The 25,177-nt window shown below is 43.7% G+C and overlaps 1 protein-coding gene across 2 annotated transcripts in view; it reads right to left on the bottom strand.

Annotated features, from left to right (window-relative positions):
- The window catches only part of LOC149341374 (hemicentin-2-like), a 206,345-nt gene that overhangs the window by 125,611 nt on the left and 55,557 nt on the right, over positions 1-25,177 (bottom strand). For both annotated transcript variants that reach the window (XM_089543458.1, XM_089543459.1), the window contains exon 3: positions 9,047-9,157. In XM_089543458.1, the coding sequence (XP_089399584.1) occupies positions 9,047-9,157 (111 nt within the window). The remainder of the gene's footprint in view (positions 1-9,046; positions 9,158-25,177) is intronic.

Here is a 25,177-nt window from a genome sequence, read left to right as displayed (position 1 = left end):
GACCTGTGTTTCACTATCAATGAAGTCTTACGTGCATTCTATGGGGCACAGCCTCGATGACCAGATTTTTCGGCTTGCTCAAGCAGAGTTCCTGAGCACCTGCTCATCTCTGTAGCAGGTTACCTCATGAAGAAGATAAAAGGGGAAGTTGAAAGGGTTTCTGTTCTCGACAAAGGAAAGAAAGTTTCGGCTGCACCCTCCCTGCATATTATTCCTCACCTGGCTCAAGAAGGTATGGCGGCGGGCAAATGTCAGTGTTGTATTATAGGCACCCGACAAGGTGACCAAGTTGTCATATACAATTAGTGCCCCTGCAGCACGAAGGCTAGCCTGCACAGTCCAGCGCCAGTCACCAGTTGTCGCATGCAAAGTTGGCATGGTGGACAATATTCGCTTGAGCTGTGGCAAAGCCTGCATCGGGAATATTGGTCGATGTCTCAAAGAAAGACTGATGCAGCATTCTGATAACATGTACGTTACTGCCGAAGGGGCATCTTGGAGTGCACTGCTTAAAATGACCCTCCCGTTTCTGCAGGTTTTTGTTTGAAGAATGCACTGTTCTCGCGAGAAATGTACATAAAATGACTCATGAAATTATAGAAGCAGCCTACATTTTGGGACTAGGAGAAGGTTGTTAGCACTCCCTCAATACCACTAATAAGACGTGAATTAAATTATTGGAGTCAGATGTAGTGTGAGTAGCTTGTCGCACAGTTTTTCTGGAGTTTTTAATGGCTTAGGCTTTGGATTTCACCTTTTAGTTTCTTAGCCACACCTTTTGGCCATATTTTGTTTTAATTCTCTTCGTACTTTTTAGCTAGGGGTGTGCGAATATCAAATTTTTCGAATACGAATCGAATACGAATACTTGATTCCGAATATCGAATCGAATATCGAATAATCAAGGACAGACGCATTTAACCACTACAAAACATTTATTTGAGCACCCAAGAACATCACAGTTCAACTATCGATGATTAAATGAACACAAAAGGTGTGTGTGGCTGCACAAAAAGTATCAGTCTCGAACATCATTCTTAGAATAGTGGAAATATCAGAGAGGATGGCTAGTACACAGCAATGATTAAGGCCAGCTTGCCATCAGCACAAAAGCGCGTTGCTGCGATGAACATAAAAGGTTGTCGTGAAGGGAAACCAGCTGCTCCACATGGTCAGGCAGAAGTAGTTCCCTTCTAGCTGAAACGACTCCTCCAGCGACAGAAAATGCCTCTCACTTGGCACTGACCTGGCACGTATTGCGAGGTACTTTGTGCACAGCTCTGACTATACCAGCTTCGCAGGTATAGACACAAAAAAGCTCACCAGCGCAGTCAGCTACGGCATGGCCCTTGGAGGAAGGAGAAATTTTCCTTCCTCCAAGGGCCATGCCGTAGCTGACTGCGCTGGTGAGCTTTTTCGCAAGAAAAAATTTTCCTTCCTCGAAGGAAAAATTCGAAAGAAAAATTTTCCTTCATCCATGCGCATTGCTCTGGGCGCCGCCATGTTGTTATGTCTCTATCGATAGGGCTTGCTGACCGAAATGAACGCCGGTGCTCACATTGAATATTCGGCTAGATACGAATATTCGCGTAGGGGCGAATATTCGAAAGAACACGAATACTTGGATTTCGAATCGAATACGAATACTACAAACATAATATTCGAAATATATTCGAAAATTTCGAATATTCGCACACCCCTATTTTTAGCCCTTCAAAGCCCCTTTTTGGCTGTTTGATTGCATTTCGTTTTTTTTTATGATGTTGTCAGATACTGTTATCTGTTTTCTTTTCACAGCGCGGTGGTGTTCCGTCTTTCCTTCGCCCTTGTCTTATGCTGGGCTGTGATGTATCCCTAGCTGTCATGAATTACCAACAAGACCGATCAGCCACACTCGCACGGTTAGCGAAGCTGCTGTGTTTGCACGGGCGCTGTTTCGGATGCCGCTGGGGACTGACGTGCGGTAACGTTCTTTCCTGCTGGCTACCATTCTGGGGGTAAAGCTAGGAAGTTTTCAGATAAGTTTGGTCTCATGTTTGAGTTCATGCTCGGGCTAAGGTTCCCAGACGATATTCATCTCAAATAAAGTTGTTTCTCTCTCTCTCTCTCTCTCGTCTCAGATGTCAAGAAAAAAGGAGCAATACGCAGATTAACGGGAATCTTGTCCTTTGTCAGCATCGAGCAAGACAAGAAAATAAGGCATAGGCCTGATATTGTAAACAATAAAAACACTCTTTTTTCTTTAAAGCCGTTAGATAGCTGTAAAGTTAAAGAAAGTGTTGGTTGGAAAAGAATTGAAAAAAAAAACACTTGCTTATATGCAGATCACTGTGCTGTTTTTTTTTCTCTCTCTCTTATTGCAAGCAGTTTGCTTTCAGTAAACCACCGGACAGGGTTTGGTAATGTTGGATAAATTAATTGAGGAGCGCAATTTATAAAAGCGAAAATTGAAAGCAGAGCATGCAGCACCAACTGAAACTGTCAGCCCTTCATCTCGCTTCACAAAATGAAAATGAAATCCCGTGTATCCCGTGTGACGTGATTGATGGAGTCCGTGAAATACCCGCACCGAAAAAGAACGCGTTAAACAGGGAGAAGCCAATCGAATGTTTTACGGACCTGTCTGCTCCCGGTCTTTGACAAATTTTCAGTTATAAAGTTCGTTTCCGCTACGGTCGACGAAATGAACGGTCTGGTGACACACTAGTTTCCCTCTAGAATAAACAGAAACCTAAAGAAAAAATCCTTCCGCAGATCTCACAGCCTTTCCTTATATTCAAAATTTAATGGGCGTCGCATGGAGATGATGAATCGGTTGTTATGTGGCCGACACCGAGCCCGTTATTCTTTCTGAACATAGGATTCATGTCGTAACGTTTTACATATAACTGAATTTTAGTGCTTTGACTTTCGCTGTTCGTCGGTACCAGCTACACTTAAGGCTGTGCGTTCATGTGCGTCTGTAGACTGCGTAAATCAAAAATAATTAGTATAACCTAAAACCAATTATTTTATGCCCCAAAAAAGCACTAGGTAGCTTCGTAAATCAAACTTCAAAACATCAATAGAACGAGGAAACGACTAGAAAGGTAAATTCAGTGAATGCTAATTCAATAGACACACAATATAAATCTATATCCTTAAGCGTTAGTAGTCAGTGTTTTTTAAAGTATTCATTAAATGCTGTACGGTTGCCAGATATACACAATGTCTAAAGTATTACATTACAATGAATATAGGGGCTATATACAGGCAATGAAACTGTGCAATTTGTTTATTAGGGAGTTGGAGAAACACTGGGACGAAAATATTAGACTTGTTGAGGATTTTGCGGGGTCGCAGCGGAGCACCAGAGAGAGACGACCAGCGTGGCAGGCTTCTAGTTCCGAACTGCCCGTGTCGGGTGTGCGCGCCCCGAGCACGCGCTGTCCATCTTTATTTTTTTCTACCGCGCGCTGTAACGCCGATCTCAGCGCCGGCGCTTTATAGCGTCGCCAGGCGCTATAGACTCTTTCCAGGGGAATCTAAGCTTGCCTTGTTTTGAACGAAAACGTTGGGCAAAATTAAAATTTTGGTTGGCGTCCGTTTTTTCTCAGCTAAGCTTGCCTTGTGTTAACTAGCCAACTTCCTCACTCACAAAACTCGATCTCGTCGGTGAAACAATATTAAACGGTACATTTACATACGACCTCCTACCAGTTGTAAAGGACTGTATCGAAATTTAATCAGTTTCTAAGGAAAGCCTCGGTTCTTTTTTTTTTTCATTAAATCCATCGATGCTCAAACAACCTGACAAGTAGTTCCTAAAATCTCCAGCCACCAAACCATGGTACTAACCGTAAAGAATACTTCAATTGCAAAAAAGGGAACATGTGTCCTTCCTTTATCTTTATGGGGCGCACGACGTTTCAAATACTGACAAGGTTTTGTTTAGTTTTGATCAGTTTGCAAGGAGCCGATACCAATTAAACGAGGCTTGAGTCCGGTTTAAGGACATTGGAAATGATTGTATAGCCTCTTCAGTACCATGAACTGCAAGAAAGTTGAAAGAAAAGGCCTTCTAGATTTCTCAGGAAACACTCCGGGTAAGAAGACACCTAAAAACAATGAAGAAAGAAAAAAACCCTCAAAACTCACTGTGCATGGAAGTCAATGTCAGTGAGTTAACTTCGAACCAAGTAACTTCAAATCAGGTAAGTGCAGACAGGCAGCGTTATTATGGTGTCTTATTTTCACGTCTTATCACGTCAGGCCCAGGGAAATACTGGAAGAGCATTAGTCCTACATCGAATCAATGCGACGTGTTGAGGTGAACGTGAACCTGACTCATGACACCAAAGAAATCGTAAACATATTTAATCAACGCTTCAAATCTGTTTTTAACCAAGATAACGCCATGGTACTATTTATATATACTGACCTGTCTCCTATACCTCAGGAGGAGGTGGCTGATAAGCGGGTAATCCGTAGCACATTCAGAAACCATTCTATTTCCATCCATGATGATGTAAACGACATCATGAGTTCCGGGAAGGCTGCTCAAAAACTGCTTAATTGGTGCAAACAGTGTGAATGCTCACAAATTCTATAAATAACAAATAATAAACAGACGGAATGCTTGTGAACTTTTTTAAAGCTTTCGAAAAAGTTTCCCATCATGAACTGCTCCATAAATTCAAAAAATCGAGAAAACACTTGGCTACTTGTTCGGACTTCGGACTATCTCACTGATCTCAAGCAATACGGTAGTTTTAAAAATCACAACTGCGGTGATCATTATGTTGACTGTGTTGTTACTTCCTTTCCTTGTTTTTGCTAGCTGCAAGTCTGGTTTGGCTCTGTAACTAGCTCAAACGTTATCTTTTTTTTTCTCTGCCGTGATAATTGAATAATGACGTTAATTGTGTTTTCGTTATGTGCAGTGCATTTCCTATTCGCTTTGTTTTCTTGCCCACATTTATCGCAGATAGTCGTATTCTCCCGCATGCCCCCTATGGAATCCGTTCAGTTCATTTCCTAAAAAAAAATACTAAAATTGTTCCTTGGACTGGTGCTCCAACGCAACAAGTTTAGGGTATCCCTGTCTCAAGATATGTTTCCATTACAAGCTCGCCTCTGACTTTTCCCATTTATTTTCTGGCCGCCTACAAACTTCCCATGTTTTGATAGTTATCCTTAGTTTATTACTTTTCGACTAACTGAATGACTTGTTGAAGATGACGCTAAAACAGATAATCATTCTCGCTTTGTTTTAAAGACCCAAAAAAAGTTTTACGCGTTTGGTGAAAGTAGTACGTTTTAAATCTTTTTCACTCAGTATATTTTTCTCTTCTCGCATTCGTTGGATATAATGTTACAAATGATAGCGCTCTGAGACCTGCCCTTGTTTTCATCGTTGACGAATTTCAAGTGAATTTCGCTTATCTTTCGGACGTGAATTTATCTTGCGCAGTTTCTTTTATTTTATCAGCACTGCATTCGCATTGTGATCTGTGATAACGTAGGCCGCGTTTTGTTGAATCGAACATCCTATTTTTCCCGCGGGGTCGACATACAGGACTTACACGAACTGGCATAAAAAAAAAAGAAATGAAAAACAACGAAATAGATTGGACTCACTTGCCTGGATTCTGGTTTTGGTGTGCGCGGAAGCGCCATCACTACAAAAATTATAAATTACATTAAAATATTTCCTCTGTGTACCAGCTTCGCACTCCCTCTCGACCTTTGTGCAAAGCAGCACCTTCGTGTAATGACCACCCAGAACCCACGGCGTAGGGTAAGGCGCAGGGCTCAGCTCGGACCAGCGGCCGCGCGTCGCCAGAGCAGGGAAGAGATTAGAGGACGGCTAGCGGCGCCAACCACCTCTCCTCCTCTCTCTTACAGCGCACTCTTTTAATCGCGCAGCAGGCAGCAGCGGGTTGCCGAGGGACGGCGGTGAAAACAATGCTCGCGGGACCGCTTCGCACGTGCTTGGCGCGCCCATACGGGCCCCGCTAATTCCGAGCGCTCGCAGCATTCTTCGCGAGCGCTGCTCTCTGGGTATGGCTGGCAGCGGCGGGCTGCTCTCCCGGCTGGAGCCGCGCCGGCGACAAAGCAAACAAGTTCTGGCTGCCCCCGCTCCGCCAGAGAGGAACAGAGCGCCGCGTTCACCCAGCCGAGGCCCAACGGGGCTCTGGGGCAGGCCTCGAGAATGGAGAGGGTGTGCCCTGGGAGAAGAGGCTGCGCTGTGGGGGAGAGAACGGGACTGCTTGGGGGGACTGGGGGAAAGGGGGAGCGTCCCGACGACGAGCGGGCCCGGGGCCTAACGGCCTAAATCTCCCCGGCGGGCCGGCCGGGTGGGAGGGCATTGCCAGACGGTGATGGAGTTACTGGGATGGGGCCGCGTAGGAACGACGACGAAAAGAAAGAAACGTACACGGGGTGCCGGAAAAAAAGGCCGAACGTGCGCGCTCGCGAACCGCGTCGAGTGAAGCTCCGAGAGTTAGTCTTCTCCGTGTGAGCGCTTCGCTCGGTACACGCCGGAATAGCGGCCGATAAATATAAAGCGTTTCTGAGCTGCCTGCGGAAGGGAGGCGACGAGTGGGCGAATATCTCCGAGATGATAAGAGCTGCAAGAGCACGGACACTTAAACCGCTTTCTCTTCTCGCCCTTACGCTTGCTTTCCTCTCATTTACTTTTAGTGCGGTCCTTTCCTCGACAAGCCTTTCCTGAGAAACGCCGGAACTTCAGAGTTTTGAGGTTTATGGGCAGAGTTCTCAACCCTGCGGTGCGCCTATACAGTGTCTAGAGATACTTCTTTCCTCGGCTCATTCTATGTGCTTTTTTTTCCTTGCACGCACGTGTGTTTTTTTGTTGTTCTGAAGCAAAAATTCTTCCTTTTTTTATTCTTTTACGAATCTTGTTTTCTTTGCATCAACCTCAAGCTTTAGCCGGTTGTTATGAGTGTCAGATGCTTCTGTGCCAGCTTTGTAACTACACTTTACTCTAATTATTACTGCTTCCCGTTTTTTTTTTCTGAATGTCCTTGCACGATATCCTTAAGTTACCTGTGCCAACTATGCATAAGTTTAAGTTATCACATTTAATAACAACGTTGCAAATGCGGATGCATGAGAACCACATATGCGATTGCAGTGCTAGGAACATCAGACAGGGAGAGCCATGAAGTTTCTGAATCCGTCGCTGGAGAGAGGAGGATCGCGGCACCCTAAAAATGTTTCCGGTGACTAACCCGCAGAGCTCTTCCACGCCACCTGCCTGCGCTTACAAGCATGATAATCGGCACTCTGTCAAAGCCACTCGCTGCGTACGCCAGCTGACTAGACTACGTTGAGAAAAGGTAGGCTAGGTATGTAATCTGCAAAACGAGCGTCTTCAGTAGCTCAAAATGCGGTCTGCCGTTTGTAGCGGCCAAAGCAGCTGACGGCAGCACATTTGGGGTGCGCAGTGGAACAATTCCAGCGCTGTTTGGACACTACAGGTTGTCTATCACACAGTCGTAAACTCGTGCAACATACCTGCCTCGTACTGCACTGTGCTCTTGTGCGGCACTGCAGCGCTGCACTTGTGCTTTTCCAGCACTGCGCTGTTTTTTCGCTGTCCTGTCTCTTCTCTGAGGTGTCTTTTCTATGTCATGTTTTGTCTCCATGCTGTTTTTTTTTCTCTTGTCTCTTTTGTCGATGTGCCGTTTTTGTGTGCTGTTTTTACGCGTACTGTTTTGTAGTGCGCAGTTTATTCAACGTTTTCGCGCAGCACTTCTTTACTGAGTGCGCAATATACGCTTTGTTGGTTTTTAGCCATCTCAATTTTACTAGATAGCAGCTATGAATGGAAGGTTGCACACAGATCCCGGTATCAACACTTCGAGACTACATTGTTTGCATCAAAACAGGAGCACTACAAAGCTCTGTTCTTCTGTTCCATATGCATCTTTTCATGTTTTGCGCACTACATGAAGCCAGTTCTTAGGTTCACTAAAGATCTTAATAGATTATATTTTTTAGTGCTTATTTTTAATGATATTGGCTCATTATTATGAGGAAGAAGGGGGACATTCTAAACACCCCTCCCTCGCCCCCCCCCCCCCCCCCCCCTCCTCCGCCCCCCTCTAAAAATAAACAAACTCTTGCATACTGCTTTTAGCACGGGATTCTGTATTTGGCTATACACAGCAATTGCCTGCAACAAGTATTAGGGGCGGTTTGCGCGGAACGAGCACGGCCTACTTTGAATTTCTTTGCTATGCTTGCTGCCAGAGATGCACACCCAATACTAGCTCATACAAAGCAGCACAGAGAGGGTACACGGTAACGACACAGGCGGGCAGTGTTATTCTGTCACGTCTATCCGCTGTTCCGTGCCGGCTAATATGAATCAACTGGCCCTGCAGCGCACCTTAATAGAAATAAAAATGGTAAATTTCAAGTTCTAACATCCCGAATAGATGCAGTGGCACAAAGGACGCCGTAGTGTTGGGCTCCGGATTACCCAAACTTTTTTTAACGTGGGCCCACACCGCACAGGCGCTATTTGCATTTCACCTGCATCGAAAACCAGCTGCTTCAGCCGGAATTTGACCTGAGTTCTCCGGCTTAGTAGCCGAAGGCCTTAAAGGGACCCTGAAATGATTTCGATGGGATATTATAGTGCAACAAATCTGTAGCGGTGGTCTTTGTGGGCATTGGAGTGAAATTTGAAAGCTCTGCGTGGAACCTATAATTTAGGGGGGGAAAAATTAAAAACAGCTGCTCGCAGTAGCTGGCTCGTCCAAACTGCCCACTGTCGTTATTGGGGTAGAGAACGCGCGGTGAGGTGTCGCCCTAACCGGTTGCGAGCGACTGCGAGCTGCGATATTTAAAAATTATTTCTAAATTATAGGGTGCACGCAGAGCTTTCAAATTTCACTCGACTGCCCAAAAAGGCGGCCCTCCAGATATGGTGCACTAAAATATGCCCATAAGAAATCATTTCAGGACTATTTTAACCACTTAGCCACAGGGGCGTATTCCTAATGGAAATATAAAATAGATCAACACATCTTACCTTTTTCAACCAGGCAGACGAGGCTGAGTGACTCGCCGATGATGAACGGTCCTATGGTGCCTTCGACGACCGTTCCTGCCGACGTCATGATGATGGGCACGCTGGGAGCCACTGTTGAAGAAAACAACGCACTGAAGTCACTCACGGCACGCTCGACTGCCGACAAAGCAATAAAATAACGTTATTGGAATTCACTAGAAGTTGCCATTCGTGCACCATTGAAAACACAACTGCCCAGCGCACTCTTGATATTTTGGAGCGAATAAGCAGAATTTTAGTAAATCGAAAACAATTATTTTGGCGTGTATTTTGCGATGCTTCATTTCTCAATATATCGTTCTGACTCTATGCCTTTGTTAAAACCGGCATGATACCAAAGCTAGCGTCCAACATTACATAATATTTTAAAACACCGAAGTTCCGGGCAGCCTCTAATAATTGTAGAGGGCAGAACAGCGGATTTAAATACTGGTTTAAAAATACAGCGAAGGAAACCTGTAAAGCTTGGTTTAGGTGAGCTGCGGCTCAGTCGTCGTAGTAGTGATTTATTATAAAGAAAGGAAAAGGTGGTGTACTCCACAGCAACTGCTATCTGCTATCTTAAGCATATTGCCGTCTACTATCCTAAGCATACAAGCTGCGGCCAGCGGAAACACAGGATACAGGGACATAGTTACCGAGGTACAAATATAAGTGATAGCCAGAAAGAACAGGATGCGCCTATTTTAACTATTAATACAAAAGTAAACGAAAGTAATTGCACCAGCAGAGTTAAGAAGGCAACGTCACTCGCGCGCGAGTGTTAGAGCATGCCCAACAATTCTGGACAAAAACATTTCTGAGGCGGAAACTTTTATGAACGTAATTGCTTCACATAATGTAACATTTCACTATAACAATCAATATATTCCAAGATCACCCGGCGGCCGTCTTGAATTTCTTTTTCTATTAAGCTTCTTGCTATCGTCAAAACCGTTCTCCATCGGCTTTCTATGGGAATCTATAAAATATCCGAAGAATGAACCATTGCCTTCAATATTTCCGTTAAAGTATCCTACACTTTTCTCATTTTGAAAATTTTTCTGCGAAATTGCTCGACATGCGTTCAGTCATAGTTCACAGTTAAGGAATCCTGTTAAGGAATCCTTCTAGCAATGAGCCTACAGCTTGCTAAAGGGGCACCGAGGAGTTGAAGTTGGCTCTTGCCGACACATAACCACATTATAACAAAAAAGAGGCTACTTTCGTTGGGAAAGGAGCTTTTATAAGCTAGAAAAGGTTAAAAAAAATGAAATACAGATGTCGTTATCGTCGACTGATTTTGCAAGTAAACTGCAGTATATCGACGCCTTTATTTTTTTATTTTTTTTGTGCGGATCCCAGAGGCTAGGCTACACCGCCATCCAGTTGAAAACGGTGATCACGGAGTCATTTTCGGTGTTGACGTCACAAGTTTGAATCACAAGTTTGAGTACAGTGGAGGAAATAGTTTCAATTCCAATTTTCTCAACAATGAATGCGCATTTTGTTTATGGGAATACATCAACATGACCTTGAAAGACCCACAGATTCATTTCGTAATAATAACTCAAATTGAAGCTAGTTTTCCGCAGAGTGGCTTTCACTGTATAAAAAATTTAGCCTTTTCAGGTTTTCTTTTCCCTCGCGCCCAAGGCCTCGCTTACACCGTTAGAACTGCAAGCGTGCGCTCTGTCGTGACGTAGATTAATAATCAAAGCAGCAAGCTTGCATAACAGGAGAGCGCTGCTACGGCTGCTTATTCAGTGACTACATTACTATATTATATGGCAAGTGCGGGCGCTGCATCACACTGCAGTTTAGAATTACCTAGCTGAAAACCTTGGTAAGTAAAGCATAAAACGTTATTATTCGGTGTAGTGCGTTAAGTAAATTTATAAACACACCTAGAAGGGAGGTTGCGTAAGGAAAGATCCACTGAAAATTTGATGCATAATTTAATATAAACATCGCAAAGTAAACACCGTGGACCACCGCAGGACGAGAGGAGCTTCCTTGCGCTGGTTGTTTCTCTCTTATGCAGAAATTTAGTGAATTTTATACCACACCAATGGCGCAAGGTTTCAACATATTCATATTACGCGAATGAATGGCCCCGCTAACCGCACCGTTTACGACTGGAGAAAATGAGGTTCGTAAAATTCAGTTAGAAGTGTGGCAATGGCCTTAGCGCTGCACATACTTTCATGAATTTGAGGTTTCTCAGGCGTAAAACTCGGCGGGCATAAATACGCCGCATTCTTCGAATCGTAAAGTATTTAATTCTATAAGGTTTACCTGACGCTATGAAAAACTACACACGCGCGAACGTTTTTAGTCTCGACCAGGTTTAGGGACTTGCAGTCCGCTGTCTACTAGAGAACGAGAATTGTTAGCGTGAAGTAGCCTGAAAGAGACTTCCTTATGTAATTCTCTAAACTACCAACGGTGACCTGGAATAACTACAATGGGCCTTTAAATAATTTTACACGGTATCAATGTTCACTTGACATTTGTTGAAGTAAAAAATTTCGCTCTTCCTAAAGTGTATAGGCCATTGTCTTTTGAGACACCAGTTTATTTCCATCACGCAGCTCGTGTGTCAAACTGAAGCGGATATGGAGGTGAAGTCATTCGTGTCGCAAGAAGCACTGTGCTGTACCCATAAGCTCGCATATTTGACGTTCAGAATCAAAACATTTACCTATCCTCAACAAAACAAGCTGCCTGACAGTCAAAGTACTAAACAGTACTTTGCAGAATACTTAATGCTTTGTATTCATTGCACATACTGCGGCTATGTTTTGATGTAGGCGAAAGGCAGAAGGCTGCCATGCAGTCTGCGATTGTAAAGTGTGTCAAGGAACACCAGGAAGTCTAAATTAATCCAGAGCCCTCTACTACGACGTCCCTCTATACCCGAGTGTGGCTTCGGAACGTTAAACCCTACAATTTAAAATGTTTGTTGTTTTTCTTCTGTGCTTACTGTGTTTTTTTTTTAGTGTAATTATCCGTCAGACTCACACCTTTGGCCACGATCATCATTATCAGCTCAACTACGTCCACTAAAGGAGAAAAGCCTCCCCTGTATTCCTCCAATAAAACCATGTCACGTGACACGTACGTCACGGAGTGTCACGACTCGACAGATGTCGCTTTGCGCTCTCCGCCGGCGCGCGGTTTTCGAACTGCGCGAGATATGACTGAAATTTGTTCAGCCACAGCGGCAATGGTAATCACATTTTCTAAATTGCAAAATTTGATACGGCTATTGCTAATGATCGGTTAAAAATTTTCAACTGCAAGCACGTGCTTATCGGTGATGATTAAAAGCTAACTATTGGAATTCAGACAATCACTCCACTAGATAACATCATTCGCCTCTTTTTTAACGACAACCAACACTTTCTTTACTATGCTGCAAAAAGCTTCTCTTTACGTCACAAATCATATTCTTAAAATTTATTGCCGGGCTCCGTGAAACACCTGCGAATGCTTTAAAAAAAATCTAAAAATAAACTTTTTGAGAAAAAAGAAAAACCTCCACAGGAGGAGCCTCTCACCTGCAGCGGGCATCAATAATTGCAAAAAGAGTCCTAAATATCTAGATATCTAACCAGAACTTGCCACTAATTAACTTTTTAATTAACGAAGTTTGCCGGTTATTGCCACTGACGAATTCGTAGCTACGGAGAAGACGATGAAGTATCAATTTTTAAAGCAAAGAAAAAGTATGAGCCATTAAGTCAGAAAACATCGTCATGATCATCATCATTTTCTAATAAAGCCCTGCACGCGTGAAAATTTATTGTTTTTTTTTTTCGCAACAAACCAGACCTCAGCGCATGAGAAGTGCTGGAAGTCAAGTGCAAACCCAACGTCCGCTGGTGACGTGTCGCAATGGCTGCTTCGGCCAATTCCAAACGTCTGTAGCAGTTTCCCCGATTAGCGAGCCTGGACATTCGGCTAAGACAATGGGCGGTGTTGTCTTTTGCTTCGTCGTTCATGGGCAAGAAAAAGGCTAGCCATCGCCAACTACCCTGCGGTCGATTCTGGGAACCCTGATAAGCGCAGCCTGGGGGTTTCTTTCTTTTTCCTTGTCTCCGCCACTTTTGATGTTACTATCAGACGGGCTAGATGTGAAGCATCATCGTCGGTTCATTTAGTCGCCAGGCTTAGCTACTGTTCGTGCGCAATCGCTTCGTGTTAGCAAGCGCATGACACGAAAAGAGCTTCGCCTGCGAAGCAAGGACAGCTTGCGCAGTAGTGGCTTTAGTCTATTAAGCAGTTTTTCCGGTGGTTCGTAGCGCCAGTTTCACAAAGAGGTTGACGTTAGCCTTTGAGGTTCTTGTGGTGATGGTGCACGGAGGACATGGCCGTGGCGTGTCAGGGTCACCTTGGATATCTAAAGACCAAAACTTCCAACGTTTCAGCGTGAATATGGTGCGAATTCTCTCACCAGCGCAACTCCAGTACTCCGTTGCCGAGATGGTGCACACAGTAATCGTCTATGTGAGCACGCAAACGGACATGGAGCTGGAATCCAGACTGTGTGCTGCCCAACATCCTGGACGTCGTGTGCCGACTCGTCTCCCTCACATTTATATCGATATTTAATCAATTTAGATCCACTGGATAAGTGCATATCCAGAAAAGGAAGTTTGGTTTGGTTTGGTTTATTGGGGTTTAACGTCCCAAAGCAACCCAGGCTAAGAGGGACGCCGTAGTAGAGGGCTTCGGAAATTTCGACCACCTGGGGTTCTTTAACGTGCACTGAAATCGCACAGTACACGGGCCTCAAGAATTTCGCCTCCATCGAAATTCAGCCGCCGCGGCCGGGATCGAACCCGCGTCTTTCGGGCCAGCAGCCGAGCGCCGTAACCACTGAGCCACCGCGGCGAGGCAGAAAAAGAAGTGACCAGCTAGTGCTGCCGAAGATTTTGACATAGATGTCCTGGAGTACATCTCAAACCGGAAGCAAGCGTCAGGAAAATTTCCGGCGCTTATGGAGCGAGTTTTGAGGTCACTTTCGAGACACAGCTACCACTCATGTATGTATTCACCAGCAGCTGACTCCAAATGACTTCCAGAAATGGATCGATTTTCGCGACCGATGCCTGATTCACTGCGACGAAGATCCGAAATTTCTCCACAGAGTCCTTCGGACTAAGGAAGTCGAGTTTTGAAGATTGGAAAGTCAATTGCACGGCAACCATTACTGGTGCGACCAGAACCCACACTGGCTACGCGAGCATAACCACCAGGTAAGATGGCCAACAATTGTTTGCTGTAGCATTTATAACGGCTGAATTGGAGGTCTTTCTATGTTCATTAACGGAAACCTTACTGGACAGAAGTACACAGACTGCGTTTTCCAATAATGGGCTATCACTTCTTACAACAAATCAAGCACATATACTTGCGCCCACTGCCCCATAATTGAGGCATCTGATAGGAAGAAACGTCGCTCTACAATGCCAAAAAGTTTCCAACCAATCAGTCTTTCTCGTTCATTTTATCTGTCAAGCTGATACAATGTAGAAGAAATAATGCTTAGCAGAAATTGCAGAACGCATGTCAAGAAACCTTCACTGCTAAAGAAAAAATCTGCACGCTGACACAGAAGCGTGGCATTATTCCTGTAACGAAGCCAGAGCGATGCGAAATAAAGAAAAAAAGAAGCTTGCTTCTAGAAGTAACTGCAAGAGCAGAGCCTATCAGGATTTTCAAAATCGACGGCCGCGTAAGCTGGCGCTGACCAGCCTTTTTCTTGTGCTCACTGATGAACCAAAAGATAACGCCGCCCGCAAAGTAAGCTGAGCGTCGTGGCTTCCTATCGGGGAAATTACCACAGATGTTTGAATTGGACGTCCCAGACATTGCAACATGTCACCAGAGGACGCAAGGTGGAGGTCGTTGCATTTGCACTAGACTTTCTGCTCTACTCATTTGCTGGGTTCCGGTTCGGTGGGGAAAAAACTTGAGATTTTCTCGTGCTGCAGAGCTTTAAAAATTATTCTTCGTTTTAAGAAATTATACGGCATCGTCTTCTTCGTGGCTACGAACTCGTCATGAGCAATAACCGTAAAAATTCGTTAATTAAAAAGTTATTTAGTGAAATTTAGTTAATTATTCAGCTAATTAGCACGTTTTTCACCAGTACTTACGTCCGCCGCAACTGAAAGTTTCCTTCTTTACCTGTTTTCTCAAAAAGTATATCTGGTTTGGTTTATTGGGGTTTAACGTCCCAAAGCGACTGAGGCTATGAGAGACGCCGTAGTGGAGGGCTCCGGAAACTTCGACCACCTGGGGTTCTTTAACGTGCACTGACATCGCACAGCACACGGGCCTCTAGAATTTCTCCTCCAAAAAAATTCTGCCGCCGAGGCAGGGATCGAACCCGCGTCTTTCGGGTCAGCAGCCGAGCGCCGTAACCACTGAGCCACCGCGGCGGGGCAAAAGTATATCTGAGAATTTTTGAAAGTGTGATACAAAACTGTCAAAGACACGTACGCGTGCGGCGCGCGAAAAGACTCTCCAGAAGAATATCCAGTGGGCGCACTCCGGGCGCAGTACAAACGTCGGAACGCACACACGCACAAGAGTATGCACACGCACACACACTTCCAAATTGAATGCAGCCTCCGGTACACCCATTTGCCCGTCGCACGTCGTTTCCTTATCGAAAAATGTTTCTTGATTTGAAAGACCCTTTCCTTGATCGAAAGAAGGACACGTGTCACACGAATATCGCGAATGCGCCTAATTACTAACCTCCAAGAAAGTTTATGTGGATCACTTGTCTAGCTTCCTCAGAAGCAAGGCTCGGCTCGGCGCTGTCAACTAATTTCGAACTTCCGAGCAGGTGGAACGTAATTCACAAGTCTAAGAGCCCGAGAGGAAGGTTTTACGCTGCCAGTGAAGTTGCTCAAACTTTTTCTAAAAATGCTGTGTGTGATCTTAAACTAAAGGCACCTGGAATTTTGGCCCAAGGCAGAAGAAGGGGGCGGAAAGAGAGTCAGTTTGAAAGGCTGTGTCCAGAGGCTTTCTTCTCTCAGCTCCCGATTGGCACAATAGACTCATCGAGTCGGGGTCCGCGACAATCGCAGCCCAGTCACCCCCTGAGGCACAGCAGAACACTTGAGAAAATAAAAAAAAAAAATAGATATATGCAATCTGTAACTGATGCGCGAAGGTGAGAAACCGAATTCTAAAGAGCAAAGAAGTAATTAGGATTGCGGAATTTTTTCCTGTCTGAAAAAGATAAAAGAACTAAGAACTCGCAGACGACCCTCGATGGATCGTTTGAATGCGTTAGCATTTTCTGTTGGTGCTGATTTTGTTGTAACCCCGCCTTGAGTGTATAACGCGATAGGTTTAATAGGTTGACGCTCATGTATGCGGAATGTGTCATTCTCTACTTCACATTAATAGATGACTATGAGGCCTCATACCAATACTGGCACAATGGTGCAGCGGTTAAGCGATGCGCCACTGGCCCGACATGTGGATGTTTAAAACATCACCACGTGTATGCCTTCTCAGACTCAGATTGCTTTTCCCGAGCAACCTCTCACGACGAATCCTTAATTTAACTGCCACTTACCAAGGTGAGCAGGTTGCAACGTCACGTGTCATGCTTGATGGCAGTCGTGATTTTCTCTTGCATCGAAGTTTATAATGCTAATTCATTAATAAAAAAAGAAAGTAAGAGACAAATAACAATAATAGAAACGATAAATATTTTTCTTATCTATTTATTTTCTACATTTTTCAGCCGTGCTTTAATTTCGCTATACCTGATCACCTCTCTTCTTTCTTTCTCATTTCCCCCTCTATCGGAAGCCTTCTCTATGCAGTGTTCGATGCTTTAAGAGGAAGCGTGGAAGCTCCGTACTAGCATTCTCAAAAAAGGCCGGTTTAATAGATCCGTTAAGTTTTAGAATGTGAATTCTCGAAATGACTATTTTTAACCTGTTTTCCCGAAGAATGTGGTCTCTGCGGCTCATGTGGTACGACGTCATTGGGCTTCCAGACGTAAAGCGTTATTGGCAGGGGAAGACCAGGAATATTTTTGAAAAGGATGAGCGATCTTTCGTATGCGACAAGTGGCGCTTTTTATCGGTGGCGGGATGACTAGCGCAGTTTACTTTTTTTTCTTTTTTGGCATGTGGGCTTGCGCGAGACATTGCCTTTAAGTACGTGGATGGGCAAAAAATAAATCACTTGCAAGTGCGGCGACAGAGTGCATATTAGCCTTCTTCTGGTCCTGTGTTTTGGTTTTCGCTGGTTTTTTGCTCGAATGCAAAGTACACGTAAGGCCCGACTACTTAAGACACAAAACGAATCATTTGAGCAAAAAAAAAATGTTATTTACTTTGTGCATGTTTTTGCCATTCCTACATATTCCAGTACGCCCAATTGACAACAAAAGGTGAAGGTGATAATATCCAGCACTGCAGCGTGATCAAGCCTATTGTCATGTCACATAACAGTACCTCTTTCACTGCAACACATTCTTTTGCAGTACATTCGCGCCGACAATTTGAAACCCGATCTCTTCATTTTTTCTTAATGAAATGCGATGTACAGTCTTTGTCAAAAGTAACCAGGCTGCATGGTTTGCTTCTAGCTTGTGTATTGGAGCCCTTGTGGCTTTCCTAAAGATGAAAACGTGTTGGAAGGTAAGAAGACCCCCAGTCCTTACCTTGAACGACCTTTTCAGCTTCAGAGAAGCTGTAAGAGCTCTTCTGTACGAGCTAGAAGGAAACCACGCAGCCTGGTTACTTTCGACAAAGGCTGTACATACGTGCGCATGTTAAAGTACTGCAGGGGGTCAGAATTTCCGAGCCTTTCACTACGGCGTCTGTCATAGCCTGAGTCGCTTTGGAACGTTAAACCTTATAAACCAAACCAAACCCCTCTCTTTTAATCTCTGTTCTTGATGATCGCCAAAAAAGCGAACTGAAGCGAAAGAAGAAAAAAAAAACTGAATATAAAAAAAAAGTTTATACTTTCAGTTTTCGTGTTATGAAAGGTTCCGTAACACCTTCGCTCAAAGCAGCTGATTTTGAGGTTTAGCTTTTCTTTTTTTTTTACCCAAAATGCTTTCCTTCTCTTCCCAGCATTGTGGTGGCCAGATATTGGTGCAGCGTAACGCGAAAACGCCGCTATGCCCAAGTTTCGGCCCTTGCTAAATATACCCAAGTGGAAAAAATCAATGACAGGACCTCCACAGTGCTGCGCTTGTTGTGTTATCTTCTTGTCCTTGTCTTTTTGTGCGCAGTACCCCCTCTTGTATCCTCCACAGTGCCCGATCCCGGAAATGCGTAGCGCTATCCAGAAACGCTCTCTTCTCAGAGATGGTGAAATAGGCTTATTCGTACCAGAAAAGCTTGCTTAAGATGGGCATGGCTCCAAGAAAGCAAAAGATACGACCTGGAAGAGAGTTCAAGGCTCCCTTTTGTTGCCACGATCGTGCACCAAAACAATGTGCAAGTTTCTCTTGCACCCTGGGTCGTAGTTCGATTCGGCGTATTGCAACAGTGCATAGGGATAAATGATCGTTTCCTTCAGCAGACAAGAAATAGAGGCTTACACATTCACGTCTGTGGAAGGAAATGCAAGTCACAGAAGAACGATTCTTTGTTAATGAAGCCGGCTCATGTTTTCCAGCAACAGGCAGCGCGGTTTTATTAGCATATATCGAAGATATCGCCCGATACCTGCTTAGGTAAGAGCGCTGTAAGATCAATGTAAGTATATAGAGTAATGTAAGAATAGGTAAGAGCAATGTAACCTGCTTAGGTAAGAGCGCTTTCAGTGACTCCTGGTGCGCACTCATTGCCTTCCGAAACTGCTTTGCCGATTGGTGTCTCGTGCATAATAGCTAGCTCATTTAAACCAAGCCCACCAACCTACAGTTACGCCAGCCGCCCTGCGACAATCCCTGCCGGGGATTAGTAGGTCCGCATATTGTATTCTCATGCCACTAACACTACCGAAATCAAGCAAGTCGATAATACCAGATTTGTAGTGCCGCATGCGAGGCGTTTCGAAAATGTCGGGCACAGAAATACGAATGCATTACATCATCGATTGAGCACAGTATATGCGATGAACCACGATTGCAAAAAAAAAAACAGACCATCCGTAAACGTCATGACAGCATAAAATTGCTGGGAAGAAGAGTATCGACACAAACAACATAGCTGCATCGAACAGTTATCGTTTACACACACACACACACACACACACACACACACACACACACACACACACACACACACACACACACACACACGCGCGCGCGCGCGCGCGCGCGCACACGCGCACACGCGCACACACACGCGCACACACACGCGCACACGCACACGCACACACACACGAGCACACACACGCGCACACGCGCGCACGCGCGCACGCACGCACAAGCACAAGCAGTGACAGAAGCGAACAGGAACACAAAGCCGGCGCGGCCTTCGTGGTACCGACTGAAACAGTGGCAGGGAAAATAAATGGAAGGAGAGGGGTGCTCACAAGCTAGTCGCTCTTCGTGTACAAGCTTTCATGAATGTTTAAAGGTGGCGCCCGAGTTTACGAGGCAACGATGGCCTCCATCTTTTTCTTCCACCCTTGTTTCTCTCTCCCACGCCTGCAGTCTTGCCCTGAACGCAATCGATTCCATTGATTGCTTCGCAGAATGAACTGGGGCCGACGTACCAGTCGGAGCGTATAAGCTTCATGACCGCAGCTTCCAAGGGAATCCTCCAAGGAATTCGTCTTTTTCTTTTTCGTTGCATTTCTTTTTTCGCGGGGTTTTAGAGACGGAACTGAAAGCTTTACGTCTTGTGTCCGCGCCTGACAAGCAGCAAAGGCTGCTGCTCTCAGATTTCTTGCTTTCATTACGATAAGGTCGCTGATCGGCTTAGGTCCTTCCTCCTTTGGGGTAAATAACCGTAAACATGGAGACGTACTCCCAATATTACTCGTACGTCAGGCTGCTCTGCAGTGGCCCGGCGCCCATAAGCGGGTCAAATTAGGGGCCGTATTCTCTAAGGGTTCCTATCTTGAAATATTCATTTAGCTCCTAACCATTGGGAGGCCTTGTATTTCATATCGGAGATGTCGAATGGCACTTCTTGCCAGCTATCATCATCATCATCATTGTTTATTCAGCGTTGTTCCGCATGCAAGAAATCTCTCAGGTGTAAGGTCGCCGGCAGCTGCAATTATTGATTTCAAATTATTTCAATATGTCTAGTTATAGTTACAATTAATGCAGTTTTGATGCAAGCCTCCAGCATCCTGTGTTTATGGTGCAGATATATATATATATATATATATATATATATATATATATATATATATATATATATATATATATATATATATATATATATATATATATATATATATATATATATATATATATAGCCGCCGCGGTGGCTCAGTGGCTATGGTGCTCGGCTGCTGGCCCGAAAGACGCGGGTTCGATCCCAGCCGCGGCGGTTGAATTTCTTTGGAGGAGAAATTCGAGGCCCGTGTACTGTGCGATGTCAGTGCACGTTAAAGAACCCCAGGTGGTCGAAATTTCCGGAGCCCTCCACTACGGCGTCTCTCATAGCCTCAGTCGCTTTGGGACGTTAAACCCCATAAACCAACCAACCATATATATATATATATATATATATATATATATATATATATATATATATATATATATCTGCACCATAAACACAGGATGCTGGAGGCTTGCAACAAAACTGCATTAATTGTAATATATATATATATATATATATATATATATATATGAGAGAAGCCAACATGTATATACATGTATATACATGTGAAAGAAGCCATATATATACATGTATATGTATATTTATTTATTTATTTATTTACATATACTTCAGCCCCGATGGGGCTATTGCAGGAGTGGGGGAAAGAAAAAAAAATTAAAAGCAATATATATATATATATATATATATATATATATATATATATATATATATATATATATTGCTTTTAATTTTCGCTCGCCGGTTTGCCGAGCCTAGTCCTGCAACTCCTCTTGGCTTTAATAGGCCCGAGACTGTACGTAACACAAGATGTTATGGCAATGTTGTAGCAAATGGCAGATGTTGTGTACTATTATTATTATGATCATTACTAGTATTGTCATCATCATCATAACCATCATCAACAACAACAACAATAATGAACTGAGGAAATAATAGTTACAGAACACGGCCCCAGAAAAGCTATTACATGTCAGATGCCCTAAGTGAAACGGAGATATTTCTTTAAAATATAGAGCTCTTACATGAAGGAACGCTGCCTGATTGGTCGGCATACAGAGTTGCACAATCATTTGATTCTGACCATTCATAGCAGCTGACGACGCTCTAAATTAAGGTGTCGTTTCTTTAGTATCGAGAAGCAACAAAGCGTCATTAGCGTCGAAGGCACCCGGTACGGGATCTTATGCAGAAACTTGTGAATTGTGTTTCGGTGTTTGGATCACCCATAAACTTGGTGACTTTGTGAACTTGATACTTGTGGGGTCAATAAAAAGAAATTGTGCACTGTCATACCCAGAAATTCTGAACAAAAGCATTTTTCAAAGAGAAGGAGTTTATGAACACAGTTTTTTCACATACTGCAAGATTTCCCTGTAACAACAATATGTCCGTGAATCTCCCGTCAGCAGGCTTGTATCTGTTTGCTATTAACGTGTTTGCTATCGTCAAAAACCTTCCCGACTGATTTTCTATGGTAGTTTGAACTGCTTGATACGTGCGCTGAAAGGATTTTATAAGAAAAGTCTTGCCAGACAACGAAAAAATGGACCATTACTTTCAACATTTCCTTAAGATTACCTTAGAATACTCAAATATTTAAAGTTTGTGTCCAGGAATGCTGGACGTACATACATATTTAGTCAACATTGCGGTATCCGTAGTGGTAGCGTAATTTTCTTTTCAACTAGATGGCGCCACATGCGCAAACTAAGGTCTCCAAGAAACATTCATTAAAATTAAGCTCAGTTTTGTCGTTTCCACCTAATTAAATATCCTTGAATAGCTGGGTGCTGAAATTTTCGAGTTTTTTCTCTCGTCAAAATTCCGACAGCGGCCATACGTCAACGGCACAGTTCACACGAATTATTTCTAGCATGAAGAAAGCTTCTAAAGTTAAGCAATTGTACAGAAACAACGAGCGCTAAAAGAAAAAAAAAATAATTTTTCCGCTCGAAATCAATGCCGCCGAATATCACGCGACATCAGTGTGAGACAAGAAAAAAAAATGGCAGAAGACGAAGAAGAATGGCGACAAGCACCCTTGAAGCGCGGCGGAGGACAAAAACCACCTTGCCGCGATGAAAGCGATGTCAGCCGGAAGAACGCATATGTCGCGATTGTCCTTCAACTGCGATCCATCACGGCTGCGGGTAATCGCGCGTGAAAGATGCTTTATATTCAAGAGACCATCGACGCATGAGAAACCACGCAGCACAAGACGGAAAACCAGCCCCTAGAGACGACGAAACGTTAAAGCAGCTAGACGAACGGTCCTCAATATCTCCGTTATTGTTTTCAGTTTTCGGACTCCCACATCTGTTCTCCCGCCCGTGCTTCTGTTGCTTTTAACTTCACTTCCTACTCTGCTTAAACTCTTTGCTTGCATTAATACCGCACTTTACATTCCCGCACACGGAGCTTCAAAGACGACAAAGAAGCAATAAAGGCGCTGTCGTGATTGTGCTTTCAAGACAGGAAAGGGAAGGAGAGAAGGGATTACTGAGAGGTGATGGAGAGAGCTGTAGTGAGGCAAAAAAAAAAGGAAGCTCACAGTTAAGGCCAGAAGAAATGAAAGAGATTGCGAGGGGTGCAAGAGGATCAAGGGATCCAAAGAAATGAAGACACCAAAGTGACGTGGAAACGAGCCACGCGTATTGAACAAAGCTTTCTAGAAAAAGTAGCCAATGATACCATCGAGATGGGAGGGCTTTGTAATGAAAACAGCCAGAAATAAACCCAAACCACATTCAGCTTGACCTAAAGCGTCTGAGAACTTCGAAAGGGAAAAAAGAAACTAAGCCGAAGAGGAAAGAAGAAGAGAGAGGAGGAATTTTTGGGTGGTCCATAGAAGAAAATTGGTTGGTAGCGTTCGCACGGGGGAGGGCTGCTGAACTTATCGAACGCTGACGAATCCCTCCAGCGGAGGGGCGGAGCCGGAGCGTATTAAAATCCGTTTTAATGTTGTATCGTGGCCACAAAGCGAGCCTGCCTAGACGAAGAATTAATCTTTTAATGCCGCGAAGACAACACGTGGAGCACAGCCGTCGACGAGGTAGAAGGGCGTACCGAACAATGGGACCCTGCTTTGAAATCCTGCAATCACCGAAAACCGTGGCTCTGATTCGCCGCCTTTCACCTCTTTTTTTTTTCTTTTCCATCGCGGACGTCTTTTATTAGCATCTCTATAGTTTCTATCTGTCGAAAATTGTATGGTCTTAAAAGCTTTTGAAAGGAAGATTTTTCTGATGGGTGCAGTTACTAAAGAAGTCTGGATTACTATGTCAGTAAAGAGATTGCTACTTGCATTGAATTACGTTGATTGAAGGCTTTCGGAAAGGAAGCTCTCTTTTCATGGAGGTCTTTTTTTTTCTTTTCGCGCGGATATTTCAAAGTAAGCTTTAGCCATCAAGTGAACAGAATATAACTTTCCACTGTCTTTGTTTTCTGAATCTTTATTAAAATTCTTGCCTCAGTACTTATGGCGTTCGGCTGCTCACCTGAAAGACACAGGTTCGATCCCGGCCGCAGCAGTTTAATTTTGATGGAGGCGATATTCTAGAAGCCTGTTTGCTATGCGTTGTCGGGGCACTTTAAAGAACACTAGGTGGTCCAGAATTCTCCGAAGCCGTCCACTACGGCGTCCCTAATAGCCTTAGTCGCTTTGAGATGTTAAACCCCCATAAACCAAACCTTTACTACAATTCTTGATCGATTCTCTAACCTGACTGTTGGTAAGCATCGTAGCAAGAAACGACGCCTTCAACTTGACATTTGCTGCGCTTCTTACCATCAGATGAACGCCAAAACAAAATATTTTAGACCCAGAAGCTTTTTATAGAAGATTGTTTCAAAAATTTTTTAATCAAAAGAAACATACGAAAAGATAAAAAGAAAAGAAGAGATTGTTGCATTGCGCGAAACTTTTTCTACTACGTGGTCATAGTCGATAGTTGCTGTCGTCATAGCGGCTCTTATTTATTTATGTACTTATTTATTTATTTAAAATACCCTCAGGATACAAGTGAATACTACTACAAAAGGGAGGAGAACGTAGTCTTAGGATACAAACCTAAGTAAAATGCGAAATATAGAACACAAAATGCACAAAAAGCATTCAAGGCAAATCAAAAGCTGCCCTGTTCACTCACTGTCTCTTTCATTCTGCTGGCCGCAGCTCAGGTGCTTCTAGTTGTGATGGCAAATGCCGCGGCCAGAAAAAAAAATTCCTTCCTTTTTGTAATTTATTTTTGGACAATAAACTATCAATATTAATAAAATCGAAGTGAAACGCACAAAAGTCAAGCTATACAAAAAGATTTTCAAGCAAGAGAAAAACAGGTAGCTAAAAAAAATGTGAAATACAATGCTCAAGGAAAACATTTATAACAAGAGACCATCGAGCGGGTTTGAATAATAATTAGATAATTATAGATTTATAAAACAGAGCGTTGTAAAGCAGATTAGAACTTATCAGACATGCTAACCAGTGATGCGAGAAAGTTATTCCCGTCTTTACTAACTTGCAGAAGAACCAAATACGTTAGCTGACAGTGTTGCTTGCAATATCAAATATTTTTTCTTACTGTGATTACGCGCAAATTTAACATGTTTGATGCAGTTTAGACCCATAGAGAACATAAAGTTGAGTTATGGTAGTATTTTTTTATGAAAAAGCCACAGGCTAAATGGTTTTCTATGGGGGAATCATAGCGGTAGGTGCAATAATGTTTTCATGTTAATAACACTAGCTGTCTTCGAGTCGGCAAAGCTGTCACGCGGGGAGCGGCGTGCCAGCGTTGCGAGCAGACGA

This window comes from Amblyomma mixtum, chromosome 5 (assembly GCF_055824585.1).
Source record: "Amblyomma mixtum isolate Tamu chromosome 5, ASM5582458v1, whole genome shotgun sequence".
Taxonomy (NCBI): domain Eukaryota; kingdom Metazoa; phylum Arthropoda; class Arachnida; order Ixodida; family Ixodidae; genus Amblyomma; species Amblyomma mixtum.
This window is presented reverse-complemented; position numbering and strand designations above follow the sequence as displayed.